The 27887-nt window shown below is 33.0% G+C and overlaps 2 protein-coding genes across 5 annotated transcripts; one reads left to right on the top strand and one right to left on the bottom strand.

Moving 5' to 3' along the window:
• Window positions 1-352: 352 nt before the first annotated feature.
• LOC116338104 (anoctamin-8) lies at window positions 353-27701 on the bottom strand. Of its 4 annotated transcripts, XM_031763174.1 has the most exons (17): window positions 26797-27701; window positions 26352-26711; window positions 10025-10135; window positions 9497-9638; window positions 9001-9254; window positions 8530-8939; window positions 8204-8359; window positions 7704-7766; window positions 7220-7355; window positions 6733-7028; window positions 5799-6602; window positions 5656-5735; window positions 5070-5168; window positions 4144-4604; window positions 3816-3962; window positions 3051-3196; window positions 353-2976 (listed from the first exon to the last, which is right to left on the bottom strand). In XM_031763174.1, the coding sequence occupies exons 2-17, from the start codon at window positions 26527-26529 to the stop codon at window positions 2887-2889; spliced, it is 3573 nt and encodes a 1190-aa protein (XP_031619034.1). In that variant the 5' UTR covers window positions 26530-26711; window positions 26797-27701; the 3' UTR covers window positions 353-2886. The 4 variants fall into 4 exon arrangements, with proteins under 4 accessions (XP_031619034.1, XP_031619037.1, XP_031619036.1 ...); XM_031763177.1 differs by lacking the exon at window positions 3816-3962 and having other exon boundaries at window positions 26352-27701; XM_031763176.1 differs by lacking the exon at window positions 5070-5168 and having other exon boundaries at window positions 26352-27701.
• Window positions 21654-22652, top strand: LOC116338105. The gene is made up of 4 exons (XM_031763178.1): window positions 21654-21954; window positions 22018-22151; window positions 22221-22468; window positions 22537-22652. Exons 1-4 carry the CDS (start codon window positions 21687-21689, stop codon window positions 22622-22624), a joined length of 738 nt encoding a protein of 245 aa, XP_031619038.1. The 5' UTR covers window positions 21654-21686; the 3' UTR covers window positions 22625-22652.
• Window positions 27702-27887: the final 186 nt, after the last annotated feature.

Raw genomic sequence — 27887 nt, 5'->3', positions numbered from 1 at the left:
TGGATGACAATTTAATGATGATCAATGTTGATTATGGTAATTTAATGTCGCCGTTTTAGATTATTAAATGGATCAAAACAAATTTCTGAAGTGTTTTGAATTGTGGCCGCGCACAATAATTCTTCAATATTATATGGGCCGTTAAGGAATCAATAATAAAATGCTACTTCGGAAATCTCTACTGCCATAAAAATGATAACAATTATACTGCTGAGAGTGATCAAAAAAATAAAATGAAAACAATTCACATTTATTGGTATTTTAATATTTCTGATTTATTATTTTTCATCAATTACTACAAAAACTCAAAACAAATAAACAAACAACTTGGTAAATACAGTAAGTACACAATTTCGTTTGCATTTAGAATAACTGTGCTTTTTTTGTCGTAACATTTAACATTCAACAATTTTTCGGGGATCTTATGTCACAAGGAAGTCGTACTAACATAAAATTTTATCATTTTCGATATAAAAATATATAGTAGAAGACAATTTGCAAAAGATTTGCGAGTCAAAGAAGACGAACAACAAATAGTATATATTGCGAATGAAGTGTAAGTGGAAAAATGACGCAAATTAAATGAATCAAATGGAAAACGTAGAAAATCACATGCAAATACGATAATAATGTAAATAATATCTTCGGTGCAATTCAATTATACATCAATTCTCGGTCTTAAGCTGTAATTAGATCACTTTGAAGCCAATGCATTGAAAATGATCAAATAAATAGAAAATCAATTAAAATTTCTTTTGCATGCATTCAACAATGTTTCAAATTGAAACTTTCAATATAGATTTTGTTTTTATCAATTTTCTATTTGAAACAAAATATTAGTATTTTTTTTGTACGAAATCAGAAAAGAAAAATTCCTGAGCAAAACAATCTATAATTTGTAGCACAAAGAAGACAGAGATATAAAGTGAATTCAACAAAAAAAACCAATTCAATGGCAATCATGCTCTGAGCGAGTGACAGTTCTGTACGTGTAGAATTTACATATAAAGTGATCGTTGCAAAATTACAATTATAATAACCGTTGTTTAATTTCCTTTATGTTTTTCCTTACTTTTTGAATAAATTGCAGTAAATTTCTACTTTTACACACAGATTTTCTATATAGAGATCTTCCATTGTCTTTTCTTGTCGATCACATTGAATAGTTTAATTTATCTTCAACACAGTATATCGATGAATTTTTTATTTTTTTGTTCACAGTTTATTTTAACTTTGTGAAAATTATTCGGAGACAGATGTACTTTCTTTTAAAATGAACAAAAAAAAAGAATAACAAATGTATATGTGTGAATGTCTAACAATTGATGATATATTTCCCATAGGCCTATTTTATTCAATTATTAGTCATTCATTTTATTGTAAATTATTTTGATTTATTTTTCCCTAAATTCAGAGAAATTTAAATGTTTATGTGCACCGCTAACTATTTGTATAAAATGAGAGATTTATTTGATTAGGTTTTGATTTATTTGCAGATCTGTGTTTTTCTCTATATGCCTTATTGCCTTTATTATTTCATGCTGCGCCATTACTCGATTATTCAACATTTTTATTAGGTATATTTTTGGAACTCTTTACATGATTTATTTATGATCATGTAGAATTTTTTAGAAAAGTGGAAATTTTTTATTTGTTTTTGGTGAAATTCAATTTTGCATTCGCTGTGTGTGCGATCGTCATGAATTGAATATTCAAATGTTGGTCATTGTCAATAATGTCAAGCAAAAGTATAAAATTTGATTAACAGTCACGGCGCAACAAATAAAAACGTTCAAATTAAATGAAATGAAGTGGATTTTGAGAGTTGATAAAATAAAAGGTCAACGTTTTGACGTCTTCAAGTGAATGGGAGTGGTCTCATAAAATAAAACACACGGCTAATGATCAGATTTTTTTACAACAAATATGAACTTGATCTAACTTTGTTTGATGTGGTATTAATTTTCACATAAATATTTCGGACAACGGATCATTTTTCATTGACATTTTGAAAATGGTTCGGATGCGAGCAAAGTTCACCGCAGCTAATTTATATTGGACGTGTGTTTGTTGTACTTTTCTATTTGCACTCGAATAAATTAATCGAATTGGTTTGATTGAATGAAACAGTATTGCTCACAATTGTATATTGAAATTGTTAATAGAAGCTTTTTTCATTTTTCAAGTATTTTTAGAGTGTTTTTTTTTCGTTACAAAAATGTCCCAATGCAATATTTTCATACTCTGGACAGCATTGCTTTTGTGTTTTTATCTTCATTGTATCCGTAGACTTTTCAAAAAGCAGGCACAATATTTCATTCTTTGCTTTGGTCTAGAATATTTAGATATCTCTTGCATTTATAATTGTTAAAATATTACCTAATTTGTTCGATGATTTTTTTTTTAATAATTCACGGAATTATCGATGAGTATTTGATGTTTCATGAACTCTATTTCTATCATTGAATGCTTTTTAATAGTTGGCTATAAATCATTTTCAAAAAAGCTAAAGATTTTTTTTGCAACGCAAATGGAATGCTCTAAATTCAAGCAATTTTCATGTGATTAAGTGGTTTTTTTCTAAGTATAGCTTTAGATGGCGTTGACATGAAAATAAACGTGAAGTTGCTATGAAGCCCTGATTAAATTACAATGAGTTTTCTACTCTCTGTATATATAATTTTGCACATCATGTTTGTTCTCTATTGGCTTTGATACATTTCACATATTATTATTTTTAGACTCTAATTGCATCCGCAGATTTATTTGACCGCTGATCATGCTCTATGCTTTGTCTGTCTACAGCGTCTAAAAGTGCACGTTACTGGTCTTGCTTGCGAATAATCTTTTATTTCTTCATTTATATTTTTGTTGTCACCATTCAGTTTATTTGTTATTTTGAAGATCGTCAATTTGAATGAGTTGCTCGATTCCGATTAGATCCAATTCTCCTCCAGGTGGCTGGGGATTAAGCACCTAAAATGATAAATCAATTCAAATAATTTAGTCGTTCTTCAGTTGTTCTCTTCAAATCGGAAATTTCAACTCACTTTTTCTTGTTCAGCCAGATTGTAGGCTTGCTTTTCAGCTTCTCGAGCTCGACGTTCTTTCAGTTTTAGAGAGAATATTGCTACAGATCGGGCGCGTTTGATTAAACTCTGTTTGACACGAGACTTCTTCGCCGCCAATTCCGCAGCTGTCCAAGATAATAAGAAAGAAATTAATATTTTTCAATATATTTTTTTCCACAGAGAAAAAATGAAAATTAGGCTTCGAAATGGGTTAAAATTGCAACTGTTATGGGTTGAATTAGTATTGGTTGATATACGGCAACAAATCCGAAAACATCAAAAAGTGTAACATAAACAGATGACAGTGGATTTCAATTGGAATTCAATGAGTTTTCAAAGAAATTAGTGTGATTTACACTCGATTTGTGGAGAAAAAACTAAAGACAGAGACCAATTAATACCTACAAATTTCAAAAACCATATTATTTACACAATTTAAAGTTACAATTAATTTCCAAAGGTGTCATCAAAAGAACAAAGGATACGAACACTTACTGAAATATAATTTGCTGACATATTAATTAACCACACATAATAAATAGTATAATGAATGATGAGTGGACATATTTTTTTTTTGTTCAACAATTAATGATGTTACGCAATGGTGATGGTGTGCAAGAATTTCAAATTTTTTATATGGATGATGTGTTTCATTGTGTTTTAAATTGCATTCACACTTACATACACATTCATTGAAAACAAAGGGGAGAAGAAGAAATGCACACACACATGTCCATTACGAACCTTTAACCCGGCCTAAGCAAAATAGTTCAACAAAGGATCGATTTGGTTTTGTATAAACAGACGTTTTGCTGTCATTGCTATCATTTGTATTACGTCTGCACTTCAATCTTCGTTTGCGTTTTGTATTTAACGTTTGTCGTTTCTGGCCTAATAATTCACAGAATTGATGATATTCACACAAATCGATCATAAGAATTTCTTTTGTACCCCGAACAAATATGAATCGTGTTATTCAAAGCGATGCATTTATTTATATCGCAAATTAATATAAAATTGTGTGTACATATTGGGTAAATTAATGAAAATGACGATTGAATTAAATGTATACCTTTTGTTTCGTCATCGATAGAGGACTTCTTTGAACCAATGGATTGAACGGCACCCGTTGTGCTTGATATTGATTCGGATCTTTGTGCAACATTTGTCCATGATGGTGCCACTTTCATTGCTGAATCGACTTTGGTAATATTTTCATCTTTGCTACCGGCCACAATGCAATCATGACTTCGATGAACGGTCGATTCCGAATTCTTCAAGCGACGCACTAGATCTGAATTCAGTGGTGCTGGTATGTGCAATTGCTGGAATTCTTGATTACTATTGTCCATTGGTGTTGGCTGCCAATCATTTGATTTTCTCGTTTTGAATGCTGGTATTTCTGGTATGCGTGGCGGCGATGGATTTACTATAGCTGTCGGATTTTGATTTAATTGATTTTTTCGATATGGAGGAATTTCCAATATTTTCATCGGCTGCGATGACACTCGAAATGAGGCGCTTGTTGATGGCCTATATTATTTTTCAAATAAAAATTGGGTCAATTTTAGTTGTTACATCATGAAATTGAATGACGTATCACTATTATGCACGAACTAACATTTAATTAAGCAAACATTTACGCAAAAACGTTCTACTTCAATCAATATTATTATGATCGATAAAGTTCTTGTTAAAATTAACATGCAAAGAGTAAAAACTGTTAGCAAACATTGAAAATAATTGCCAACTGGTTTTATATATTCGACACGCACAACATTTATTGATTTTTTTTTTACAATGGATACATTTTTCCCTCTAAGTTAACTTTTTTAAAAGGAGGGCGCCGGAATAATACATCAACGTCAAATATCTAACCACTGACATGCATTACATGTAACATATATTTTTTAAATTCAACTTTTTTTGTACGGAAAATAGAAGAAAAACGAGAATAAAACGAAAAAATCAGAATAGAAAACGAAAAAAAAAGATTACCCTGTTGGTAAAGCGTGCATTTTTGCATTTCTATTTCCGCCAAATTTGATAAATGGTGGCATTTCGAATTTCATGATCTGCTTGCAATTTTTACATGCGCTAAATTGTTTGTTTTTATTTGTTTTCGTCATTGTAAGAGAAAATAAATCAAAACAGATTATATTTTTATCAGAGAATTGTAAAGTAGTTGTATAAACGGTGTTATCCAACATCAGTTTTAATAACGCTTTAAAAAAACAAATGAGATATATATAGTATATGTCAAGATCCGATGTGGGTCCATTGTTACAGCAACAAAAACAAAGCAGAAGAGAAAAAGACACACATTTCATTTCGATAAATTCATTATCATTCCAACTAGTTGTTGCCAAATTGACAGTAGCAGTTTGGCTTTCATAAACTGGTTAGCAGTTCTACAAAAATGTATTTTGCATTGCAATTTCCATATTTAAAGAAAAAAAACACTGTCAGGATGCGGTTTTTGGCTAAAATGCGTCAAAAATTGGTTTGCATAGCTTCATAGATTCGTTAGCATAAGCTGATTTATCGTTCAATAGAGAATATGTTTGGAATATTGTAAACTTACCCAGCATATGGGGGAATTTCTAGTCGCAAATTCTGCATCGATACTCTAGTGTTCGATTCAAATGATGGTTTATGCAATTGCTGCAATGTAAACGAATAAAATGCGTGAAAATTGGTCGATTAACGATTAAAAATGGTTTAAACCTGAACAACTGGTGAATCTGGTGTAAATTCTTTGTTAATTGCTTCGTTGATGCAAACATCGGCTTCAATGTTCAAATTGATAATATCACGATCATTGTATGCCATTCTTGGGCTGATTGGTGTAAATGTAATCTCTTCATCTAGTGGATAATTGAGCTCTGTATCGGGCGGTGTATCTTCTTGATCATCATTTGGCCGTGAAACGGATGCCGTTGACAGTGGTGTTGGTGGCGTTTGTCGTGGTGATGTTCCTTTGACTTGCATCTCATGTCGACAGTGTTCGGCTCGTGCAATTTCAGCCGCAAGCCACGTCGGTAATTCAGGTAATATCCATGTTAATGCTGATCGCAAACCAAGCATTACATGCTCCAATGCAACGATTAATATTATTGTTTGTGCTGCAGTTAAACCAGGCCATAAACGCGAAACTTGTCCCGATAAACCGATTAGAGCACAATTCACAATCACAGCTGCCAAACTCAAAAAGCTGAGTGCCGTTTGCCATGTACCAATATTTGCGACACGTTGACCAAATGGTCGTTGATGTACATGCACCAATTTGAATGCATCCGAACGAATTTCCAATAAATTATTTGCCAATGCACAAACGCCAGCCAATGGAAATGCAGCCGAAAATAAAACAACATAACCCATTTGAACAAGCATTTCCAAGTGATCGGAAAATGTGCCATCGTATTTATAATATGAACTTTCAATTTCAGCTTGACCAATTGTTCGCTTTGGGGTGCCAGAACCAGGTGTTGAAGTTGATGTGTTGTTGGTTTCCTTTATATCGTCATTTTTCTATTTATTTCAAATGATTTAGTTGAAAAAAGAAACCAAATCCGCTTGATTGTTATACTGCTACCATTTGTATGAATGTTAAATATTCACCAACATAAATTATGTTAGACAAAAGTAGTATAAAAGTTACCTTGGTATCGGTACTGATTGGTTCGGCTGTTTCTTGTGTTGGACTCAATGCTCCCCACATAACGAAGCTCAGTTTTGCAAGTTTCAACTGTTCCATAAAGTACGGAAACACAGACTCACGTAAATTTCCGATGATTTGTCGAGATATTAATAAACCGGCAAGTTGCTCCTTCAATTTGTCTTGATCACGCAAGTAAAATGCAATGTAGAACAACGATAGAAACGAGTTCACAAACTGGAACAGAGCCACCTTCGCAATCAGATGATTTTCGTATTTCGATTGAAGGCGATAATTCTCTGTAATGGTGGCGGTTGTGTGGGTGTTTTTTGTTTCATTTAACGTTGCCAATTACAAGTGGAAAAAAAATATTGAGTATGATTAGAATGCGGTCAATAATGTGCAAGTGAAATGAACGGGAAATTACTTTGCTTATTTGCAATCGAAATGAATAAAAAAAGTGGAAAAAGAAAGAAAGAAAAAAACCAACCTCTGTCATTAAGCCAAACGGCTAATTTAAAATAAGCTTCGTCCATTAGTGTTATCGCGCCTGCTAGTAAAACTTTTGGTATCACGCTTAGGCAACTGAATAAACCCTTTTCAGGTAGTTTGGCATCGGCCCAATCCTAAAACGTCATCAAATAGAACGGGGACAAAAAATGAAAAAAAAAAAACATTGAATCAATGTTTTGTTGTCATCATTATGGAACTCCAAGATAAAAACAAAAAAAGACGATTTTCTAAATGAACAGAAATGATGAGATGTTACTTTATACTGTTAGACACAGGCTATATGTTATTATTATAAAATTTAAGAAATAAAACTCTGAATGAAAGCTAACAGTGTCTAGAATCGTCTGCTAAACAGTAACATTGAATGTCATAGCACTTGAATTGCGCTTACAAATCCATTAAACAATAAGGACAAACATGAAAATGACTCAGTGGGAATGATAAAAAAAAATAAACTAAACCTGATGTGCCATGCACATGCAATTCCAAACTCCATTAAATGGAATATGATGATCAAGCCAATCCTGTTTCGAATATACAAAAAAACAAATTGTGTTGTGTTGTGAACCAAAATGAATAAAAATGAGAAAAAAAAACATATCGCAAACCATATTTGATGTTTTGCTAAATTAAGGCCAAGCATTTCAACAAATAATTTGATTTGTCCGAAATGTGTGTGTGTACTAGGGTTTGTTCATTTTAAAAATATACATTGAATGAGTATAATACAAAATTTATGAAAACTTTTGAAAAATAAATGCTACACCGCATTACCGACTATGTAATCACAAAATGTAACAATGCTGTAGCTTAAGAAATGCATGAAATGATCTCGATGCATAGACTAAATGAGCATGAACACGAATAAAGCGGATAGATATAGTATGGGGATTTAAGCACAAAAATGTGTGAGTTGAATGTGGGGAGTGGAAAATTGATTTTCTTTTTTTTTTCTACGTACCTGAAGTTGTAGCATGACAAACATCACAGCGAACACTAATGCCAAGCATAGACCGATAATTGGAAAACTCACTAGATAACGAAATGCAAGACGCTGCCATGCTGGCGCTTCTTTCGGTTCCAGTCGTCCAGTCACTGAACTCACTTCTAATTTACCCTAAAAAAACGAACAATTTTACACCAGTTTAAGCACAAACTCCTTTTCTCTTTTCTCCATCTTTTTATTCATACATCTTAATCCCGAAAATTTGTTGAACACGTATAATTAAATAACATCACTCGGTATGTAAAACTTTTATACACTAAATTTGTTGAAATCAAACTTACTTTATATAATGGTCGTGGTGGTTCTAATAAATCTGGTGGCGTTGACAATGTGCCCCATCGAAATGCCAATTCAACGGAGTAACGGCGCCACGCTTCCAAATATAATGATGCCCATGCAACATTGAAGAGCGAAAATATCACATGACCAATATCTTGAGCCACTTGTCCGCTATTGTATAATGCAGCCCATAGAATTGTACCAAATATTGCCGGAACGCCCAATGCGCACGTATAGTGTCCGAGCCATGCAAAATACAGTGCAACTTTAACACCAAAATATTCGGCAATATCGTCCAATGGTTGTGCACTGAACAATTTTCGAACCCAATTTAATTGCAAACTATTTAAGGCGCTTGTTTCGTGTAATGGAAAAATTTGATAAATCAAACCACTTTGTTGCCAGGCCGCGACTACCGAATAAATATTCAGATTAATTAATTTACATTTGGATATTTACTTTATCGCAATTACTTATGCTTTGTCCTTCTTCGACACCAGCTCTCCCCTGTAATACTGTCAAATCATTTGTACCAGCCCGTAGACCTTGCAAAACTACTGTTACAAGCCACTGTCTTTCTTGTGATGTAAACAATGCAGCCGTTCCATCTTGATTTTTAATTTGAGCAAAACAATGACATTCACGTGACGTAAATTCACGTAACGTTCCACCCAAATCGGATCTCAATCGTTTCGGAAGACGAGCTTCTTCAGCAGCCTTATACAATCTTAATTGGATGAAAAAAAGGAAGAAAAATCACACACAAACACAAAATAGCAAACAATTATTATCATTAAATGTTAAGCATAATTTGCTATCCGTGCTATGTATATCGCATCGGAAGATAAGTGCAACGCGGCCAGCAAAGCAACCAATCATTCAATTAATTTAGCTCATTTATGTTTCATGAATATTGTTTGGCTAGCGCACCATGGAACAAAATGTATATGATATCAAATGAATACGTACATGTTTGTTGGAGCTGATACATAGAATGCCGTACGTTTTGTACTTTCGTGTGCTTTAACCGTTGTCTGTAGACCCAACCCGATGGGTGGCTGTGCTCGAATACGTGATAATAGCCATCTTAATGCCTCGTCAGGTGCGTCGCCTTCATTTATTTATTATTTATTTTTTTTCGTTTGTTTGTTCATTCATTTGCCGAAGCGACACCGCAGTGCAGCCAAATTTCATTTGTACAATATTCAAGTGTGAAGAAAAAAAAGAAGAAGAGTAATTTGTTATACTCTTTTTCGATATAATTACATACAATTAAGAGCATGCAATCAAATAAAAGTACAAAATCCACATTAATTGCACTTCATAAACTGATATTGTCGTTTAATAAGTTTCAAAATGTGGTGCTATAAAATAATTTTATGAATGCAATTTTCCTCATGGGAAAAACGATTCACAAAGTTTATCAAATTGAGCGAAAGAACAAATAAAAAAAAATCAATTTTCTTCGGATGTTATGTGAAGTTTAATATAAATTACCTGGAAATTCAATAACAACATCACACAAGGTTGGTATTTTATTCAACCACAAACGACGTGGCGTCATTAAATGACCAGCATAAGGTAATCGTCTTCGTATTTGTCTTGAAGCTAGAAAATGGGAGATGGAAAAAAATATGATTCGAGCATATGAAAAATCGATAAAACAATGAGAAATGGTGGTTGAATTCTTATAAACATTGAAATTTCTTATTACATTCATCAATAAAACATATCATTTAAGTATCACAGTACGAACGAAAATCCTCTTACATTGGATTAAAAAAAAGTTATTCGAAGAAAATGAAATTGGCTCACAGTTCGGTTTCTTTACTTTCAAAATGTGCACTTCGCCACTCAAACTTTCTGCAGCCGAACAAGTTCTGTTCGAAATGGATTCACTTGGAAACAATGTGTAGAAAATCGATGTCGTTTCCTTCCCTTTTTCGAAATGAGCTCATGAGCACTTAGACATGGATTCTCATTCTCGTTCTCACCACGTAGAAAACTTAATGCCACAAAAATTGTTGCTACAGTTAACTATACAAAAGTGTTTGCTGTTATCGTCGCCCGACAAGAATTGCAAAATCAGAAACTTCTTAACATTGAACGCGAGCCGTGCCGATTTTCGCTGCTGCACTTGGCGGTTTGACGAATGCAAATTAATATGCAACAGATAATGTAATTTGATGGGTTTTGCGCGCGGCATGCTCACGATGAAATTCATTTTTTTATGTTTATGAACGAGTAAAAGATGTTTCATTTATCCACTTGATTACCAATAGATCAATGCAATCAACTTTTACAAGGCAATTAATCACGTCAGGGACAGTTAAGAGAGAATATCGCTTCCAAAGAAAATGTGTGTTTCTCTGTGTGTGCATGCACTTTGGATGTGTGACAATAGCCATGACACATAAAACACATACCACATTGTTCTTGTCACAAACGCTTGTTGCGGTTTATGGCCGAGACCGAGAAATAAATTTCATGCGACAATTGGAAAGAAATTATGATGCAAACAGAGACAATGGCTGGTTGTGTTGTTTGGGAGCAGTGAAACAGCTGTGACTTCATCAATTTCATCCAGTTTATAAGATTCCGTAAGTTATGCAGAACACAGACAGTATTCGCACAATGTCCATCCGAGCCAATCTGGTTCAAAACATCTTTTCAACAAAATACACTCGTACCTCTTGTGAAAATTCAAACCGATTTTCCGTCCCGAGTCACGTTCGTCAACATTTGGCATTATTTATGTTCAAAACGGCATTAGATGCCAGCCATTTCAATTCTATTTAAGAATTGTTATGCCTTTTGTCACCTTTTTAACTTTATCGTCAGCGTATTCTCTCTCTTTCTCTATTTCTATTGCCAAAGCTTCTCTGTTGATTTTGAGTTAACAATCATATAAAATTTCTTTGATTTTCCACTTGTTATACTGTTGTTTTCAGACAACATACACATATTTTCCGAAAATCATGTTAAACAAATATCAAATAACCAAGTCGGTAAGCAACAGACCGAATATTGCAAATATATTGTATATCGGTGTGGATGCGTTTATTTGATATTAATCTTCAAACAAGTAAACCACTATAAAAACGACAATGTTGCGGGTTCTCATCATAGCATGAAATGAAAATTCAAACCATGTTATAAATCAAATCACATACGTCTGTCTAACTTGATCTCTCCAGATTTTCCAGTCAAATTATGTTTCCGTTGCAGCAAATACGTTTTAAGTTTGGTGATGTGTTGAATTTCAGACAAAAATAATTCAACAGCAAAAATGTACAATTAAATGAAAAACAAACTAATTTGCATGGTATGGACATTTTCACAATGATAATACAAACAAACAAACAAAAAATCTCTGAAAAATGCTTCCGGAAACTCAGCATTAATTGCATGCTGCATTCATTTCATTCTGTGCAAATGCGCTGAATGTTTCATTACCTTGTCATCATCTTTCTTCAGATTGCACACTTTGTCGATAGAAATGTGTGTGTTTTTTTGTGTGCAAAATGGACGATGACGACAAAAGAGAGAAAATAGATCCATATGTGCACTTTGTATATGCATAGAATAGTATCTATATTAGAACAAAAGGTGAAAGCGACACAAAAACTAAATTCTCCTCCTCTCGTTCCAACTCATTTTGCTCGGGCATTATTCATGAACGACTTTTACATTTCCTTTGGTTTGAATGACGTTGATGCATACTATTTTGTGTATATCAGCACGCAAGTTCAGTGCATGAATTTCAAATTGTGTCAATTTTTTGTTGAGCTCGCAGTTTTTCGTTGACGGGCAGAAGAGCGTATGCAAATTTTCTTTTATCTTGAAACATTTTCAGATGAGTCGGTATTTTCTGATGGCTTTATTTGAAATTTAAAATTGTGCAAACGTCATTTTTTTTCGTTCATTGTTATTTCCATGCACTATGGATTATTGCATTGTTAAAGCTCATATTTCAAATGATGAGGATTGATGGAAAACCAAAATTTCTCTCACCGAACACTCACACACAGATATTTCTCGCAAATCTCGTTAAAGTTTTCGAGTTAAGAATCGAGTCATACAAATTTTGATATTGGTTGGAAAAGAGTGAGTCTTATGTGAGACTTCACCTTCTCCTTTAATTCGATAAAAATGTTATTTTAAATAAATACAATTTCAGTATGTGAATTAATACAGTATTCGGTGTATTTATCATGTGCACCTTTATCGCATGGATGACGTTGAAAATGGCAAAAAGGCGAGAAAAGAGCTACTGCGCTATTTCGATCGTGTTCGAAAAATAGAACATCGACAACGGCGCAGCCTGGAGAATCTGTCTTCGCTGGGTTTTTGTCATTATTGCTGTTGATGTTATCATTTAAAGATAAGTCACAACTCATTATGTCGATATCAAAAGTCAGGGAATCAAGTTGCAATAATGACGAATCGTGATAGGCAATCAATCCAACATAAAAAAATGTCATTGAGAAAATTGCCGTAATTTTCATTTCAAATGATGTCAAGCGATTTTCGATAACATTTGACATAAGTGTTATTCTATTGCCGTACAAACTCCATTTCATTATATGCGGTATGAATTTGTTGGTCATGGAAGTAAATATTCATGAAGTCAAATTACGTGTGTTGAGTACAGCGACAATTCTGTGGACGAGATGGTTTTCATATAATTTGGTTTTCTTTTTCCGGTTTTTATGTGACCATTGGTTTTTATAAAAGTATGTAAGCATTACCATGTAAAGCATTATCACAATGCATACTAATACGTCTGAGTAGACTTCAATCATATGTCTTCTTTGAAAAAAAATATGCTGCTTGACGAATCCGTGTAATATGATGATCCCACATTGTGAATAAACAATATAATATTTGATTGCATGAATATATCTGTGATGAATTTGATTGAGTGTCGTATGCATTGAATGAATCATTAAATTTTAGCATGGTAACCAAATAATTTGGTTCCGCTCATTTGGCCAAATCGAAAGAATATAATGGAAATGGTGATTTTGGTCCCAATGCAATTGACAAAATCGATATGATTATCATATTAAACAAATGTAATTAAATTAATACAACTGCTCGGTGCACAGATTTAATCAGATTTTCAGAGCAATTTGAGAATTTCCAATAAGTATGCATGTAAATATATAATATGCTGATTGAGGTCAACAATGCAAAACCGTTTCAACTTGTCACATAATAAAATAATGTTTTTTTATCGATCGAATTGAATGCCGCTCGCCAATAAACCAATCTGATTCAATACATTCTGCAGCGAACAAAAACGATAGAACAAAAAAACGACAGCAAATTTTCATGAATTTTGACTGGCATCATTGATTCAATGTTACATAATCTCCAAAACAGGTTGTTTTGTGGTGCTTTCATCAAAAAATCTCTGAAAATGCCAAATTGATCACGAACGTCTGTTTGTTTGTTTTTTTGCCTTGATTCGAGCTCATATCAATCATGATAAAAGCAAAAAAAATCCCTTGTGGAAACCTAAAGCCGAGAATGACTACAAAGCCACACACTCGAATATGACGTACGACAAATGTAGCTCAAGTTACTTATTGTATGTGTTCGATTTACATACGAGTTTGGGTATGCATGTACTTGATTGTGAGCAGGAAATTGTAACATTTACATCGTTCATCATAAACCGTCATGGAACAACCGAGTATTCAACACAAAGTCCAAAACTTCAAATCATGTCATAAGATTGGATATTGAAAATCCACTCAATTGAACTGAATGCTGCGGATATGCAATTGAGTGACTTGGACACTTTTCATCAATATTTGCTTAGCTTTCAACTTGACTGAAAATAAGTGGAATACATCGATTTTCTTTTAAGTTTTTTGCAAAGACCGGTTTATTTTGGTTACACATTTATTTTTAGCAATTTTTAGTCATGGCAATGTTATTCTAATTTTATGTTCCTTCCATGCATTCCATTTATTTGAATAACTTCTATTTCATTGAATCCCATTTTATAATACAATTGGATTTGCTGCAGCAAAAATGCATTATCCAGGACGTTCGTCACATGATTGGAAATAGTTCGACCAAACTTATTGGTATGAGAATAAAAATGAATACCGACCACCCACAACGCATCCACACGGGGCAGTATATGGAAACATTTTTGCAAAAGTACGTCAGAGCTGTAATAAACACGTTCAACAATATTTTTCGTTTTGTATTATCTCGTCATGCATATAGAAAGTAAAGGCGATAAGCTTTAAAGGAATATTTACGTATACTGTGTGTTTTATACATGTAATTCAAACGCAAACAGAAGCTGAAAACTTCTCTCTCTCATAAAGTCATAAAATGACACAGTGCTCTCTGGTAAATAACAAATATTCGTAGTATTCCAATGTTTATCGCTTCGTTGTTGTTTTTTTTTTTTGTTATCTTCTTCTTTTATTCCAGTCAATTTCGAATGCTTTGCAAAGAAGTATTGTTGTGCACAACAGTCATTTTGCCATAAATTGTGTCTGCGTGAACAAGTGAAAAGTTTGAAAATGGCTAGCAATCACAATGTGGTGATAAATTGTGTGATTTATTTGAAGAATGTTTCTATATACGTTCGATGCGATGAAGATTCTAGAAATGTGCACCCACACAATGCATTCAATAGACGGATCGATATTGTGATATAACATAAATTACAAACTATTTATGGGCACGTAGCAATGAACATCAATTCGTTACAATAGGAAAGCGCGTCAAAATGTAATATGGCATTCTCAAAATGGACTAATTATTCAAAAGGAAATAGGAAAAATGGAAATGATATTCATTGCCAAAAAATTACAATCAGCATAAACAATTTCCGTAAATTGCATGAAGCGGGGCAAATGTGCGTGAATATATTGTTTGAAATCTGAACATTTCAACTGCTCGCTGAAATTCACACCAACGATATATAAATGGATTATTCTGTGCATCGAAATGTTATGCCCGTGGTGAAACAACAACTATTCGAATTCATTGTATCAAATGTAAACTCAGTAATGTAATTGAAACGATATCCAATTGCTCGCAGCATGCATCTAAAATAACACTTTTAATGAAAATTGTCGAGGGTGTATTGAGAAAAACCTCGTTCATTTAGCCATATTTGCCATGTATAAATATTGACCTTTTCAAAGCGGAAAGAAGCGGTGTATTTGTGTGTTCAGTAAAATGATTCAAACAAAATCAAAGTAATCGAATGCACAATGTTTGTTTTGCCATTCGTTTGAAACTTCCAAACGGAAAGGACTCGCGCATAATAAACATGAACGGTCTGGTATTGTATTGAACTGAGCTGCAATTAGAAATTAATCGAACACCACTGCGTTTCTCCACCGCACATTTATGCGGATAATGTTACTTTTGGTGGCAGTCCAATTGCAACAAAACCCATTGAAATGTAAAAAAATCTAACTCGTAATGATTTTGAAAGAAAACTGCAAATTGTCTATATTTACAGTACATATTATAACATCAATATTCGGCCAAATGCCAAATTATACAGCAAATTGGTATCGCATTTTTACGGTTAGGTAAGAAATGGTTCGGTATTTTTCTCTCTCAGTGTATAGTGTACACAGCTGTGGTCTTTTTTCCAGCTTATTTATGGGTTTACCGAGATGGTTTCGGGCCACTATCGATTTCTTCTATAAACATTTATGCAACCCACGTCCATTTCATTTGAAATTAGCAAACAACGAAAGAATTATTCCGATTTAATTAAGACATCAATCATTTATAGTTACCAACGACTTTTCGCAAAGACATAAAATACAAGTAGAATTCAAATTGATGGAATTTTTGTGTTCAATTTATGGTTATAACGATAAACGACATAAATTTCCTTAAATGTGAAATTAAAGTGAAATCAATAAACGTTTCGTTTGATTTTATAGTCAAGTGTCGTACGACAATGGTGTGTGCACATTTTGTGAAAATACATAAAAGACACATTTTAAACAGCAGGCAAAGAAATTAAAATTAATAACACTTGTAATTGTTTATGGGTTGTCCATAATGCTCAGTTGTAACAGCCATTTATAACGTTTTGTTCTTAAGACGCGCTTTTAATTTACAACTGATGAATGAACAATGAAAATAACGCTTGAAAATTGCTCATAAATAAAAGATTTTTGCATTATTACGTAATCTGGAAAAAGTTAGTGGAAAAGCTTAAGCCTTCGAGCAACATAAATCGGCTAGACTATCAACAGAAGAAACGGAAAACATTGTTTAATTTTGAAGTTAACATATATACATACACTATCAGACGATAAGTTTGTTCGTCACGCAAAACTTTTTATATGTGCGCAAGTAACAAAGCGGATGAAACGATTTGTGCCATTACACATCCAAATATGAAAAGTTTTCGACGTGGCTTTAATTTTTCCTCGTTTTTTTGTCTTTTCTTTTCATCGCCGTTCGTTATTTACTCTTTCCCTGTCTTTTTTTTCTAAATCACGTAACAACACAAAATTATTCACACATTTTTCCATATTGATTCGAATCGACTAAAATATATGACGAGGACGAACAACACATAATAACAATAATATCAAGTTATTCAAGTTAACGACCGAAAAATTCTCACTCCAAATGAACGCACACGCAATTTTCGTAGCACGGTGGTGGTCATTCCATGTGTGAACGGTCATTAGCCGTATTGATCGGTTGGTTTCGTTGGAAAAATAAGGAACCCATCGATTTAGAGCTCGTGTAACGTTATTCGTTCCTTCAATGTCACCATTTTTCATACTTTTATTGCCTGTACTCGAATCATTTTCGACTCGAGTGTTTTGAGGCAAACACAACTTACCCAAAAATACATCAAATCACTTTATGGCATTAAAGTCGGAAATATTGTTACATAAAATAACTCGAATACAGTGATCGCAGCCAGTCTCGTTTTTCATTCGCCGAAAAAAAAATGTTTTGAAATAAAAAAAGAAGATTTTATGATGGTTGAGGAACAATCGAATGGCGTAAGCAAAATCGGTTCGTTGGCAGAGTAAAGGAGCGAACGATAGCATTGTGTTTTTACATGTGATGTGTTTAGATAGAAAGTTTTTGTGCCACAACTTCAATTTAACACCGAAATTGAATAGAACACGAAACCAGCAGTCACACGCAAAAACCATTTTCATAAAATCGAACAGTGAATGCTTGGGCAAAAAGGTATGCGCCTACAAACTATACAACAATATGGACAACACCGAACGGAATAGCTTAACAAATAAAAAACACCATCCCAGATGAGAATAAAAAATAATTTCAGCCGCTGATTTTCATCGTGCACATTGTGTTGTAGCGCTTGAAATTGCCATTACAAAATAGAAGGATCAATGTGGGAATATTGTGGTTGGGCTATATAGGATATTATACATCACAAATAGGCGACGCGCTTGCAAATAAGCGATAGACCAACAAATCGGGCGATAAAAAATAGCGTGTCTTGTGTTCACCTACATTTTGGGATTAAAGCCGTTTGAAAACAAATAGAAAAATATTACAAAACGCGCTGAACAAAACACAATGAAAAATGCAAAAACTTTGATTTTGCTCACTCCGTTACGTTAACTTGTTTAGCAATTCCACTGAATTATTTACGTGATGCATGCATTTTTCATAGACATTTGAGAATTCATTTGTTCCCATCAAATCTGAACACAGCACCTGTACGTGTACATCGCTCTCCTCTTCTATTTTCTCTCATTCACACGCTCTTTCTGGGTCTCGAGTGGCGAATATAGAAAAACTCGCAATGTATTTAAACTTTTCAATTGCATTGAACGAAACACATATGTTTTAATTTCCGTTTTAATTTTGTTGAATCGCTCGCAAATAAATTGAATAATGAATAGGAAATTTGTGATGAGTTTCCTTTTTCAGAAGTGCTCTCACTATAGTAATAATGAGAAACAATTTTTCAATTTATCGTTCATTTCAACTCCAATGGATCTTAATGACTTTTCACTCAGCACTTTTTCGTTAAATTGTGAACAAAAGTGAACAGTACTTTGCGAATAAATGCATTTTAATTGAGATGAATGACGGTTTGATGCCCAAATGCAAAGGATAAAATGGCTGAAATCGTCTATGTGAATCTGAAGAGGTCGGCGAGTAAATGCTGCGAACAACGGGATCACGTCATTTATAATCGTGCAAATATGGCTTCGGTGTTAAATCCTTGCGGTGAATTATTTTGGTTTGATGTAATATTCATGCAGTTTACTATGGATTTGATAGCGTACATACGATTTTATGATAGGAAATCAAAGAGAATTTGCCAATGGTGTAACGAAGACAAGTTGCGATCAATAATTCATTTGGCTGCTGCTTAATGGGGCGACACAACAATTTTTAATTAAAATCGTTTGAAATCTACACTCTTCAAAACTCATTTATTCGAGACCATAAAAAATATTTACCATGCAATGACGGAATGGTGGCATAACAACAGAAACAAAAGTAAATGCATTTTATGTGACAAGGGATTTGTGTATGTCAATTTGAAAGCAAGTGTTGATTTCAATTTCCGATAAAAATGAAATCACATTCGTTGTTTTGCTTTCGATAAATTAAAGTGATGAAAATATGATCGGGAGAGAGATAAAAGTTGAATCAATCAAAAATTGGAGCAAACATCAGACGAAAAACACACATTTGCCATTTTTCGATGCGATTTTCGTGTTTTTTTTATATTTTTATTGGCAATTAACATCATTTATCATTAAGCTACAGCTGTTTTCTTCAAACAGCACCATTTAAAAGATAGATTCCATTATCGAAATTTATTTTGTGTCACATTGTTTGATGTTGACTGGCAATGTTTATCAAGCATTCGGAAGAGAGTGACTGAGCGAAAGAGCGAAGAACGTGTGTGAAAAGGGAAAATATCCACAGAATGTAATGTTGAATGACATTGTTGAAGAGCACTCACAGCCATCAGCGTAAAAGCATTTTCAACGCCACCAGCTATCGATTGTAATAGAATTGATATTTGTGGCATTCATATCGTGCAACCGCCATGCAATGCACTGGATTTTTCTCTTTCGCGTGTACGTGCGAAAAAAGGAACGAACCACTACTTGAACATGAGATTTCAAACATAATACCATCTGCAGAAGAGACAATGGAGAGCTTTTAGTGCTGAAATGTACTGACACTTACAATAGACGAATCGAAAAAGAAAATATAAGAAAAAGTGTTGTTGCTACGAAAAAAATAGCAATAAAGACGAAGTAGTATCGCTTCAAAAAATGTAAGAAAATTCCCACGCGGATCATTTCTCATGTGGTGAAATATCGCAATACAAAACCGAAAATCAAATGGCGGAATACAATAGAAAAGAAACATGTGACATTTCTACGTCAGTATACGACAAGGTAACATTTTGGGATGTAATAAAGTTTTCAAATTTATGCGAATTTGCAGCCGTCGCCACCAATGTAGACCGGTTATCTCATAAATACACAAGTTTATACAAAGAAATATGGCAAAGACAAATAAACAATGGTGCACGATTCACAACGAGCTCAACCAAAGTTAATAAAAACAACAACAGAAGCGTATTTCGTTCGTTTGGGTCTTTTAGATTAAAATGGCAACTTAGGATTAACATGTTAGTGTTGTGATAATGTTTTGATAGGAATTGTTTCGAGCACATGGCAATTAGCAAAATGGAAAAAATACATACTTATGATTGAGGTCATCGCAATGAAGTGCGTGACTCAAGCAATATATATTTTGTGTATGATTCGACTTTAAATTCACATTTTGTGCCATTAAAATATGTGCACGGCGAAAATGAGTCCATCTTGGATTTGTATTCGATATTATGAAAATATGAATATACTTAGAATTTATATAAAAAAAATCCATTTTCAAAATTTTAATCAAAAGAATTCCGTTATCATTTGCATTGACTTGTTCAACAAAATAAATCTGATTAAAAAAAACTGTTTAAGTATTATGCATAATCATGAGCTTCTGAAATGTCTGAAACACAACTCAATTTTTTATGGATAAAAATTATTTGTTTATTGTTTTACTCTCTTTAAATAAAACAGCTTTAATTAATTTTCAGACATATCATTTTAATTGAGAAATATTGTCATACTTTTATAACACAATTCTGATGTCACACACAATGCAAACAAAATTATTTATCGTTTTATACGACACACACCAGTCTATGTATTTCAGATAGATATCCATCCGAGATATTTTAGAATATCTGGATATTCAACGCAACTGCACAGCGCCAGAGCTGTGTGCGTCGCAAATAGAATCTACGGTATGTCGCGACGTATATGTGTATCAAGTGCCGCACGTACACAGTCACACTGTGTCTGTATTTTACGTGTAGCGACATACCGTAGATTCTACGTGCGACACACACAGCTCTGGCTCTGTGCAGCTGCGTTAAATATCCAGATATTCTAAAATATCTCGGATGGATATCTATCTGAAATACATAGACTGACACACACACACAATTGTGTTTACTTTTAATAAGCATTTGGACTTGATAATATCTCTATGTCTTCGAGGGACTTTTTATTTTGAAGGTGAGATCCTTTGGAATTATTTCAAATGATTATAGACTGAATGACGTGTTTACTTTAGCTCTTGGATACAACAGTACTAATAATCCAAAGTGTTCAAAAGGATAGATATTGTCTAAATCACGAATGTCTCTCACTCAATTTTTTTTGCTTATTTGAACTTTTGTAGCACTGGGTCTTCATGAATATGATAAAAATAAATTTGGCTCAAGAAGAATACAAATAAATATCTTCGGACTTTTTTTCCATCTACAAATCTCTGAGACCTTTCGCTGACAGTTTATGGCATAAATGCTGAATTGCTTATTAAACGAAATAATGTGGTAGACAATGATAAATAAAAAAAACATCTGTATTTGTTTTTGTATACATCGTTGATAAGAGTTTCGTGACATTATTTATTCAGTATAATCTTAGAGAATTTTTGCAAAGGTGATAAAATTTAAAAATAATACGAATCAAAAAAGTACGTTGTATAATACCAACTTAAACGACAGTATATCGATATCTGTTAATCATTCGTCTCGATTCAATTTTTGTCTGTGAAAATGTTGAATCAAAAATTGTTGAATTTGCTATTCTTTGGGATTTATGTTTTGGTGACAGTTGAATCAGCACACAGAAAATATAAAAATTCTGTCGAAAGTGCAAAAGATGAGGATTCTATAATTTGGCACAGGTTTAATGCGAAAGACATTGATAACAAAACGATAATTGACTATCAAATTCGAAACATACCAAAATCGCTTTACAAAAAAGCAGTCAATTTTATGGTGGAACACTATATGCGAGATGAGCCAATATCTAAAGAGATGGGTATTTCTTATTCATTTTTGTTTCTCATTATGAAATAATATTAGTGAAAATTTCATGAAATAGGCATTATCAACAATCGAACTGTTGTAAAACAATACAGAGAAGACTGGCTGTCAAATTTAAGTGAAGGGGTTTCAGTAGCCTGCTTCAAAGGTGACACCAATATTATTGTTGGCGTACAAATATTAAACATTGTGGTAATGTGAAATAAAAAAAAAAGTTGTTGAACATTTTTTGTTGTCTATGTTATGAATTAATACTTCCAGACAGACAAAACTATGACCATCTGTGGATTTGATGTATTTAGTGAATATGACGTTGATATATACATAGACGACGAAGGAATGGCAGTAGATTCGGCATATCGAGGTCGAAAAATTGGTCGAGAACTTCTTGTTGCCAGAAAATCAATTTGTGCCTTCTATGGTATCAGAGTGACATCAAGTGTATTTTCGTCAATGTATTCAATTTCAATGGCCATTGATGTTGGATTTGAATTCAACAAACATATTCAGTTAATAATTGAATTTTTTTTATTAAAAACCTTCTTTTTTCGTTAATTCTTGGAAATATCTTTTTTAGATATGATGATATACAGCTGTATATACCAGAGATTTTGCCATATTTTAACTGCACAGAAATTATTCTAATGTCAAAAAAATACAATTGAAATTTTTCGATGGTTTGAAGAATGGAAATGTTTGATATTCTTACTATTTTCTCAAATACTTTTAGAAATATCCAAGGTACAAGTAAAAAAAAAAAAGTCAATGGCACCAAAATATTGCGATTAATAAGGAATTTCCATAAATAAAAAAAATGAATTCAAAATTAGTCAATATACTGTTGCAACTTGCACTGCATTCAGTTAGCCAGTGTTTTGTTCAGATAACGAAATTCTATATCAATACACACAAATAATTTGATACTCCTCGGACATTATGTTTTGGGAATTTTGTCATACGATAGAGTTTGGCTCAGGGTTAATGCAACAGATATTGATAACAGAACAGTAATTGAATACGAAATTCGAAACATACCTGAATCGAATTATAACAAAGCAATCCATGGACCCTTCTTTTTCAGATAATAGAGTATATGGTTTCAATGTATTTGATCATTACGAAATCATGGAATACTTGACCAGTGAAGGTGTGATAGTTCATCCAAACTATCATCGCCGTGGTATTGCACGAAATCTTCTATTGAGCGGATGTATAGTCGAATGTCCGCACATGTGAAAGTCGAAACTTGGGACTAGGTTTAAGTAATTGTACCAAAAATGAACTTAATTGTACCGCAATTTATTTTTAATTGTACCTTACTCGTTTGGATAATATTTGAGATTCAAATTTCCGGGCACTTCAATTGAGCAGAGATGAGATTTGTACGTAAAAGGTAATAAGACTTGTATCAAGTGGCGGGGGTCTACAATTTCTGGGGAAACAATTTCTGAATAAAAGAATAATAATTTCTATAATTTCGAATTAATTTCGAGAGAAACAATTATTACTTAGCTAATAATTTCTAGAAAATCGAATTGATTTGAAATGGATTTAATTTCTAAGAATTGTTTCTCAGGAATTGTTTACAAAAAGTTAGAAATTAATTCCATTCTAATAGAATTTATTCCTATGAATTAAAACTTAAACTAATTTCTAGAATTTTTTTCCAATTTCCAAGAAATTATTTCCCCAGAAATTGTAGACCCCCGCCGTATCAAGTCTAGTTACTTCGAATTCTTTAAATAAAATAGCCCGTGATCTTGGATATGAATTTAACAAACAAATCGGGTAAATTATGACAAATCTTCGATTTTCACAAATCCCTTGAATTATTACAGCCATTTTCAGGTATGACGATCTTGCAAGTCATAATCCGGAACTTTTTCCGTATATAGCCTCCTTGCAAATGATACTGAGGTCAAGGAAATATTACGATTAAAATGATTCACATGCAACATTTTGTATGAAATGTTTATCTTTTACATCTCAATTAAATTTGCTGTACATAAAGTGTAACCTAATAGCTATATTTATCGCAAGCAGTTGGAGTAATAAATATGGTATATTGATATGATATTTGGCTTGAAGAACTCAATGTTAAAACAAAAGTTACTGAACACAAATTACAAACCCATTGTTGTTTAAATGTTTTTTTGTCCTTGATAGTTCCATATTGCTCAATTGTAATATATGAAAAATAACTCATTCAGTATAATGAAATATGGATACCAGTTCTATTTTACACCTGGTATGACATAACAAAGCAAACGTCACTTCATCCACTAATTTTCAGAAATGATGAACAAAAAACATCAAAATATGTTTGGTTGTATCCACATCTTCAACATCAATGTTTTCATTTTCGCTTCAATTTGAAAATGAAAATTGAATGAAAACATCTTTCGCTCAATTAGTGTGGTACCGTTGAATACGGCGAACGATTTCAATTTTTATTCAACTAAATGATGTTTTTACATTGCTACATTGGTTTGTTGTTCCAATTTTTGCAACTTTTACTTGTTTTATTTTCAATTGAGGCGAACGAAGTAGTAAATATCCTTTCGTGACTTTTGAAAGTGCTATATAAAATGGAAAATCGATGTTAAAAACATTTATTGCGAAAAAAAAAAAACGAAACAAGTTAAAGCGCGTATGAAGAGAAATTCCAATGAACACATTGACCGTATTTTCACGTATGGATTTCAATTTTAGACTGTGTGTGGAACATATGTAGCAGCTGAATTTAATCCAATCGAAATGCGCTGAAGGGTTATGATTTTAACATGATTTCCACCAAACGATTTGGGGTAAATAGCCAATCGATGTTCATATCGCCATACATACGGATTTTGAACCAATAAAAATCGTTTGGTAATTTTGGCGCAATTTCGTTAATCTCATACCGAGAGAAAAATTCTTCGAATGTTCAGTTCACGTAAAACAAAGTACGCTTTGGCTTTTCTTTCGTTGAATAATGTAAATGTTATCGGTGTATTTGTTTGCACATTTCTTCTTCGTTAGAAGGATTATGGATTTTTGACTGATGACAAGAAAATTGCTATCAAACAAGAAAAAGAAAATCAAGCAAAAACAAGACATACAGATCTCATTTCTGTATTGACATGACATAATGTCAACTCAGCTTTCTCCCATTGTCTCAGTTCTGTTTCTAAACTGTCATTCAAAAAAAGTATATGACTCAATGAAATTTATAATCAAGCTTAACAATTTGATTCGAATGAATATGCATCTGAGCTATATCGTTCCAAATCCGGTTTCAAGTTTGTATATTGCGACATATTTTTTGAAAGAAAATAGAGACGAAATGGAAATGCTCAAAGATTTTTTTTTTTCAGTGATGATTTCACAAATGATTTGAAAAGAAAATCCGAAGCAAAACATGCATATATTCGCTAACATGAATCATTGCCAACATACAGAAGGATTATGAGTCATTAGTCATCGTCCGTTGAGTGAAATTAAATATTGTGCTTATTTCAATAGCAAAGTATGGATATTATGCCATTTTAAGCACAATATGGCAGCAATTTTTGAATTGGTCGTTGGTGTCAAGGGCATTTTTGACTTCATCTATTTTGCTTTTTCTCCCTCGCTTTAATGTGGCGCACACACTCTACACAAAAACGGTTTCTTCTTTTTTAAAGCACATCATTACCGTGTAACAAGTGTGACTTTAATAGATGCATAAAATAGAAATAGAACCACAAATAATGATGTGCACTGATTGAACAGTGTGCTTGTGTACGTTTATGATGTGATGCGATATACACATCACGGATACTTTTATGAAGCAAAAATTAAAACGTCCTCTGAACGAAATTATAATGGAATGGAGGGTATCAAAAAAACCCAACATGAATAACTTGTGGAAAAAATAACAAGTGAAAAAAACTATTATTCAGTGAAAAACATGGAAAGTGGTGAAAGGAATGGCATCTCAGCACAACATAAAAAGTTTTTTTTTGCATAAAAATGAATGTTGTCGCTTCTCATTTAATTAAATTTTCCGTTGCTATCGCTAATTAGATTGGCTTTTTTGGTGGTAAGACACTATGAAAAGTCTTCACCGAATCTTCTTTGGTGTAAATTTTATGGAAAACGGTTTAAAATTGTGCAAAGTATGAAGTAATTGCTTTTGGCAGTCAAATGAATGAGCTCTTCTAACTATTTTTTTTCTCTTGCGGAGAATAAAATCTGCCCGCTATTTTATGCAGATCGTAATACAAGCAATAAATCTTTTTGCCTCCAACATTTATGAGGACACTTCGATGGTGACAGTGTATTCTGCACCATGAATAAAATGAATCCATTTGAATATTTTTCAGAATTTTGTTACAATGAAATTATATATGTAGTCTATTCCATCCATACCTTGTTCGATAGTTTCTTTGGCACACGATATTATTTTCCCTTTGCGTCGTCGAATATTTGATTCCAAATTGTTATCATCGTTGACGTATTCGGTGCCCGTATCTTCCGATTCATGTATCTCATCGCATCCATTTGATGCGTAAATAATTTCGTTTGTAACTGGATCCAGCATATTCATTCGCTCCAACTTGTTTTTTTATTTTATATTGGCTGTATATATACGTTTTATTATGTGCACTTTGAGTTAAAAATTCGATTGAACTGAGTTGTTACGACGCTTTTTTTTTCTTCTCTCGCCACTATCAAATCATTGAGTTTATGGATTTTGTGGCACACATTTTCAACGAATAAACACAACAACTAGATACACAAATTTCGAACACAAGAAGAAAGAAAAAGAAAACTTTACGAACAAACGAACTCGATAGATCGGTGTCTAACAAACCTGACTGGTTACATAAACACTTTTCATCCTTTTACTGTGTAAACTTTACGCTTTCTATCCTGATTGAATATTAATCCAGGTGAATCACATATCGCTTGCACTTATGGGCTATGAAATTCCTTTCTTTTGTTCGATTCAGTTTTTTGGTCTTACCACACAATCGCATGAAACACTTGCACTTCATAAACAAAGAAAGCGGATAGAAAATTACTTAAAGAAAAGTTTACGGTGTTGCACTTCACGAAAATGTTAGGGTATATAAATTCCTGTTTTTTTATGTACAAAATTCTATCTTGTGACACATACACACTTGCACACACTCTATCTCTCCCTTTTCAATGGGGTTTGTTTTTTCATTATTTTATGCTTCACCACAATAAAGTTCATTCACATTGGCGAATACGCATGTAAACACGATTTGGCATTTTTCAATGCGGTATTCCGTTTTTATGAGACAAAAACTATAAACACTTTTGAAGAGGTGATTATTTTATTGGCTCCGAACTAAATTTGTTCAGAATTAGTGTTTTATATTCATATTTTTAGGCTTCGGGTTTTCATATCACACAATTCGATTATCATAAAATGTTCGGTGATGTTTTTTTTTCTTCGTATTGTGTGTAAATAGTTGAAAACCACTTTTGGGCTTGGGTGGGAATAAACTATCTCTCATCCGAAGTATGAGATTTTGACAAAAAAAAATTGTTGGATTCTCGGCGGAGGACGTACGTTTTTCGAAAAATACACCAAATCTAATTGTTTGCTTTCAATAAAAAATGCACCCAAACCTTTTCCATCTTTTTTTCACAATATTATATGAGTTCTGTTATTGTATCTTGTTTAAACATTTATCCGATAATCACATTGTGTAGAGTGACTGAGCTCATTCATGAAGCATTTGTTCACTATGAAGCACTGAATTGAACTGAATGTACAAATGTCGGAAAACTCGTACGCTAGACAACGCTGGAAAATTTGTACTTCCAATGTCGTACATCCAAAAATAGGGAAAACGCACAGTTTTCCATGATATGATATGATGGTTCGAATTACACTAGGTGGCGCTGAAAGAAAATCTTTTGAATGAAAAC

Source organism: Contarinia nasturtii, unplaced genomic scaffold (genome assembly GCF_009176525.2).
Source record: "Contarinia nasturtii isolate CC-2019 unplaced genomic scaffold, AAFC_CNas_1.1 Cnas_scaffold_350, whole genome shotgun sequence".
In the NCBI taxonomy this organism is placed as follows: domain Eukaryota; kingdom Metazoa; phylum Arthropoda; class Insecta; order Diptera; family Cecidomyiidae; genus Contarinia; species Contarinia nasturtii.
Note: the sequence above shows the minus strand (reverse complement) of the source record. Positions and strands in the feature narration are given on the sequence as shown.

Excerpts from the sequence above, each read along its gene's own strand:
- LOC116338104 (XM_031763174.1), bottom strand. The coding sequence starts at position 26,529 with ATGAATATGCTGGATCCAGTTACAAACGAAATTATTTACGCATCAAAT. Across the intron at positions 8,940-9,000 it reads CGAAGAAGGACAAAGCATAA|TCGCGGCCTGGCAACAAAGT; the intron begins GTAATTGCGATA and ends TTTATTCGGTAG. Across the intron at positions 7,029-7,219 it reads CGTTTGGCTTAATGACAGAG|AGAATTATCGCCTTCAATCG; the intron begins GTTGGTTTTTTT and ends CCACCATTACAG.
- LOC116338105 (XM_031763178.1), top strand. The coding sequence starts at position 21,687 with ATGTTGAATCAAAAATTGTTGAATTTGCTATTCTTTGGGATTTATGTT. Across the intron at positions 22,152-22,220 it reads TACAAATATTAAACATTGTG|ACAGACAAAACTATGACCAT; the intron begins GTAATGTGAAAT and ends TAATACTTCCAG. Across the intron at positions 22,469-22,536 it reads GAATTCAACAAACATATTCA|ATATGATGATATACAGCTGT; the intron begins GTTAATAATTGA and ends TATCTTTTTTAG.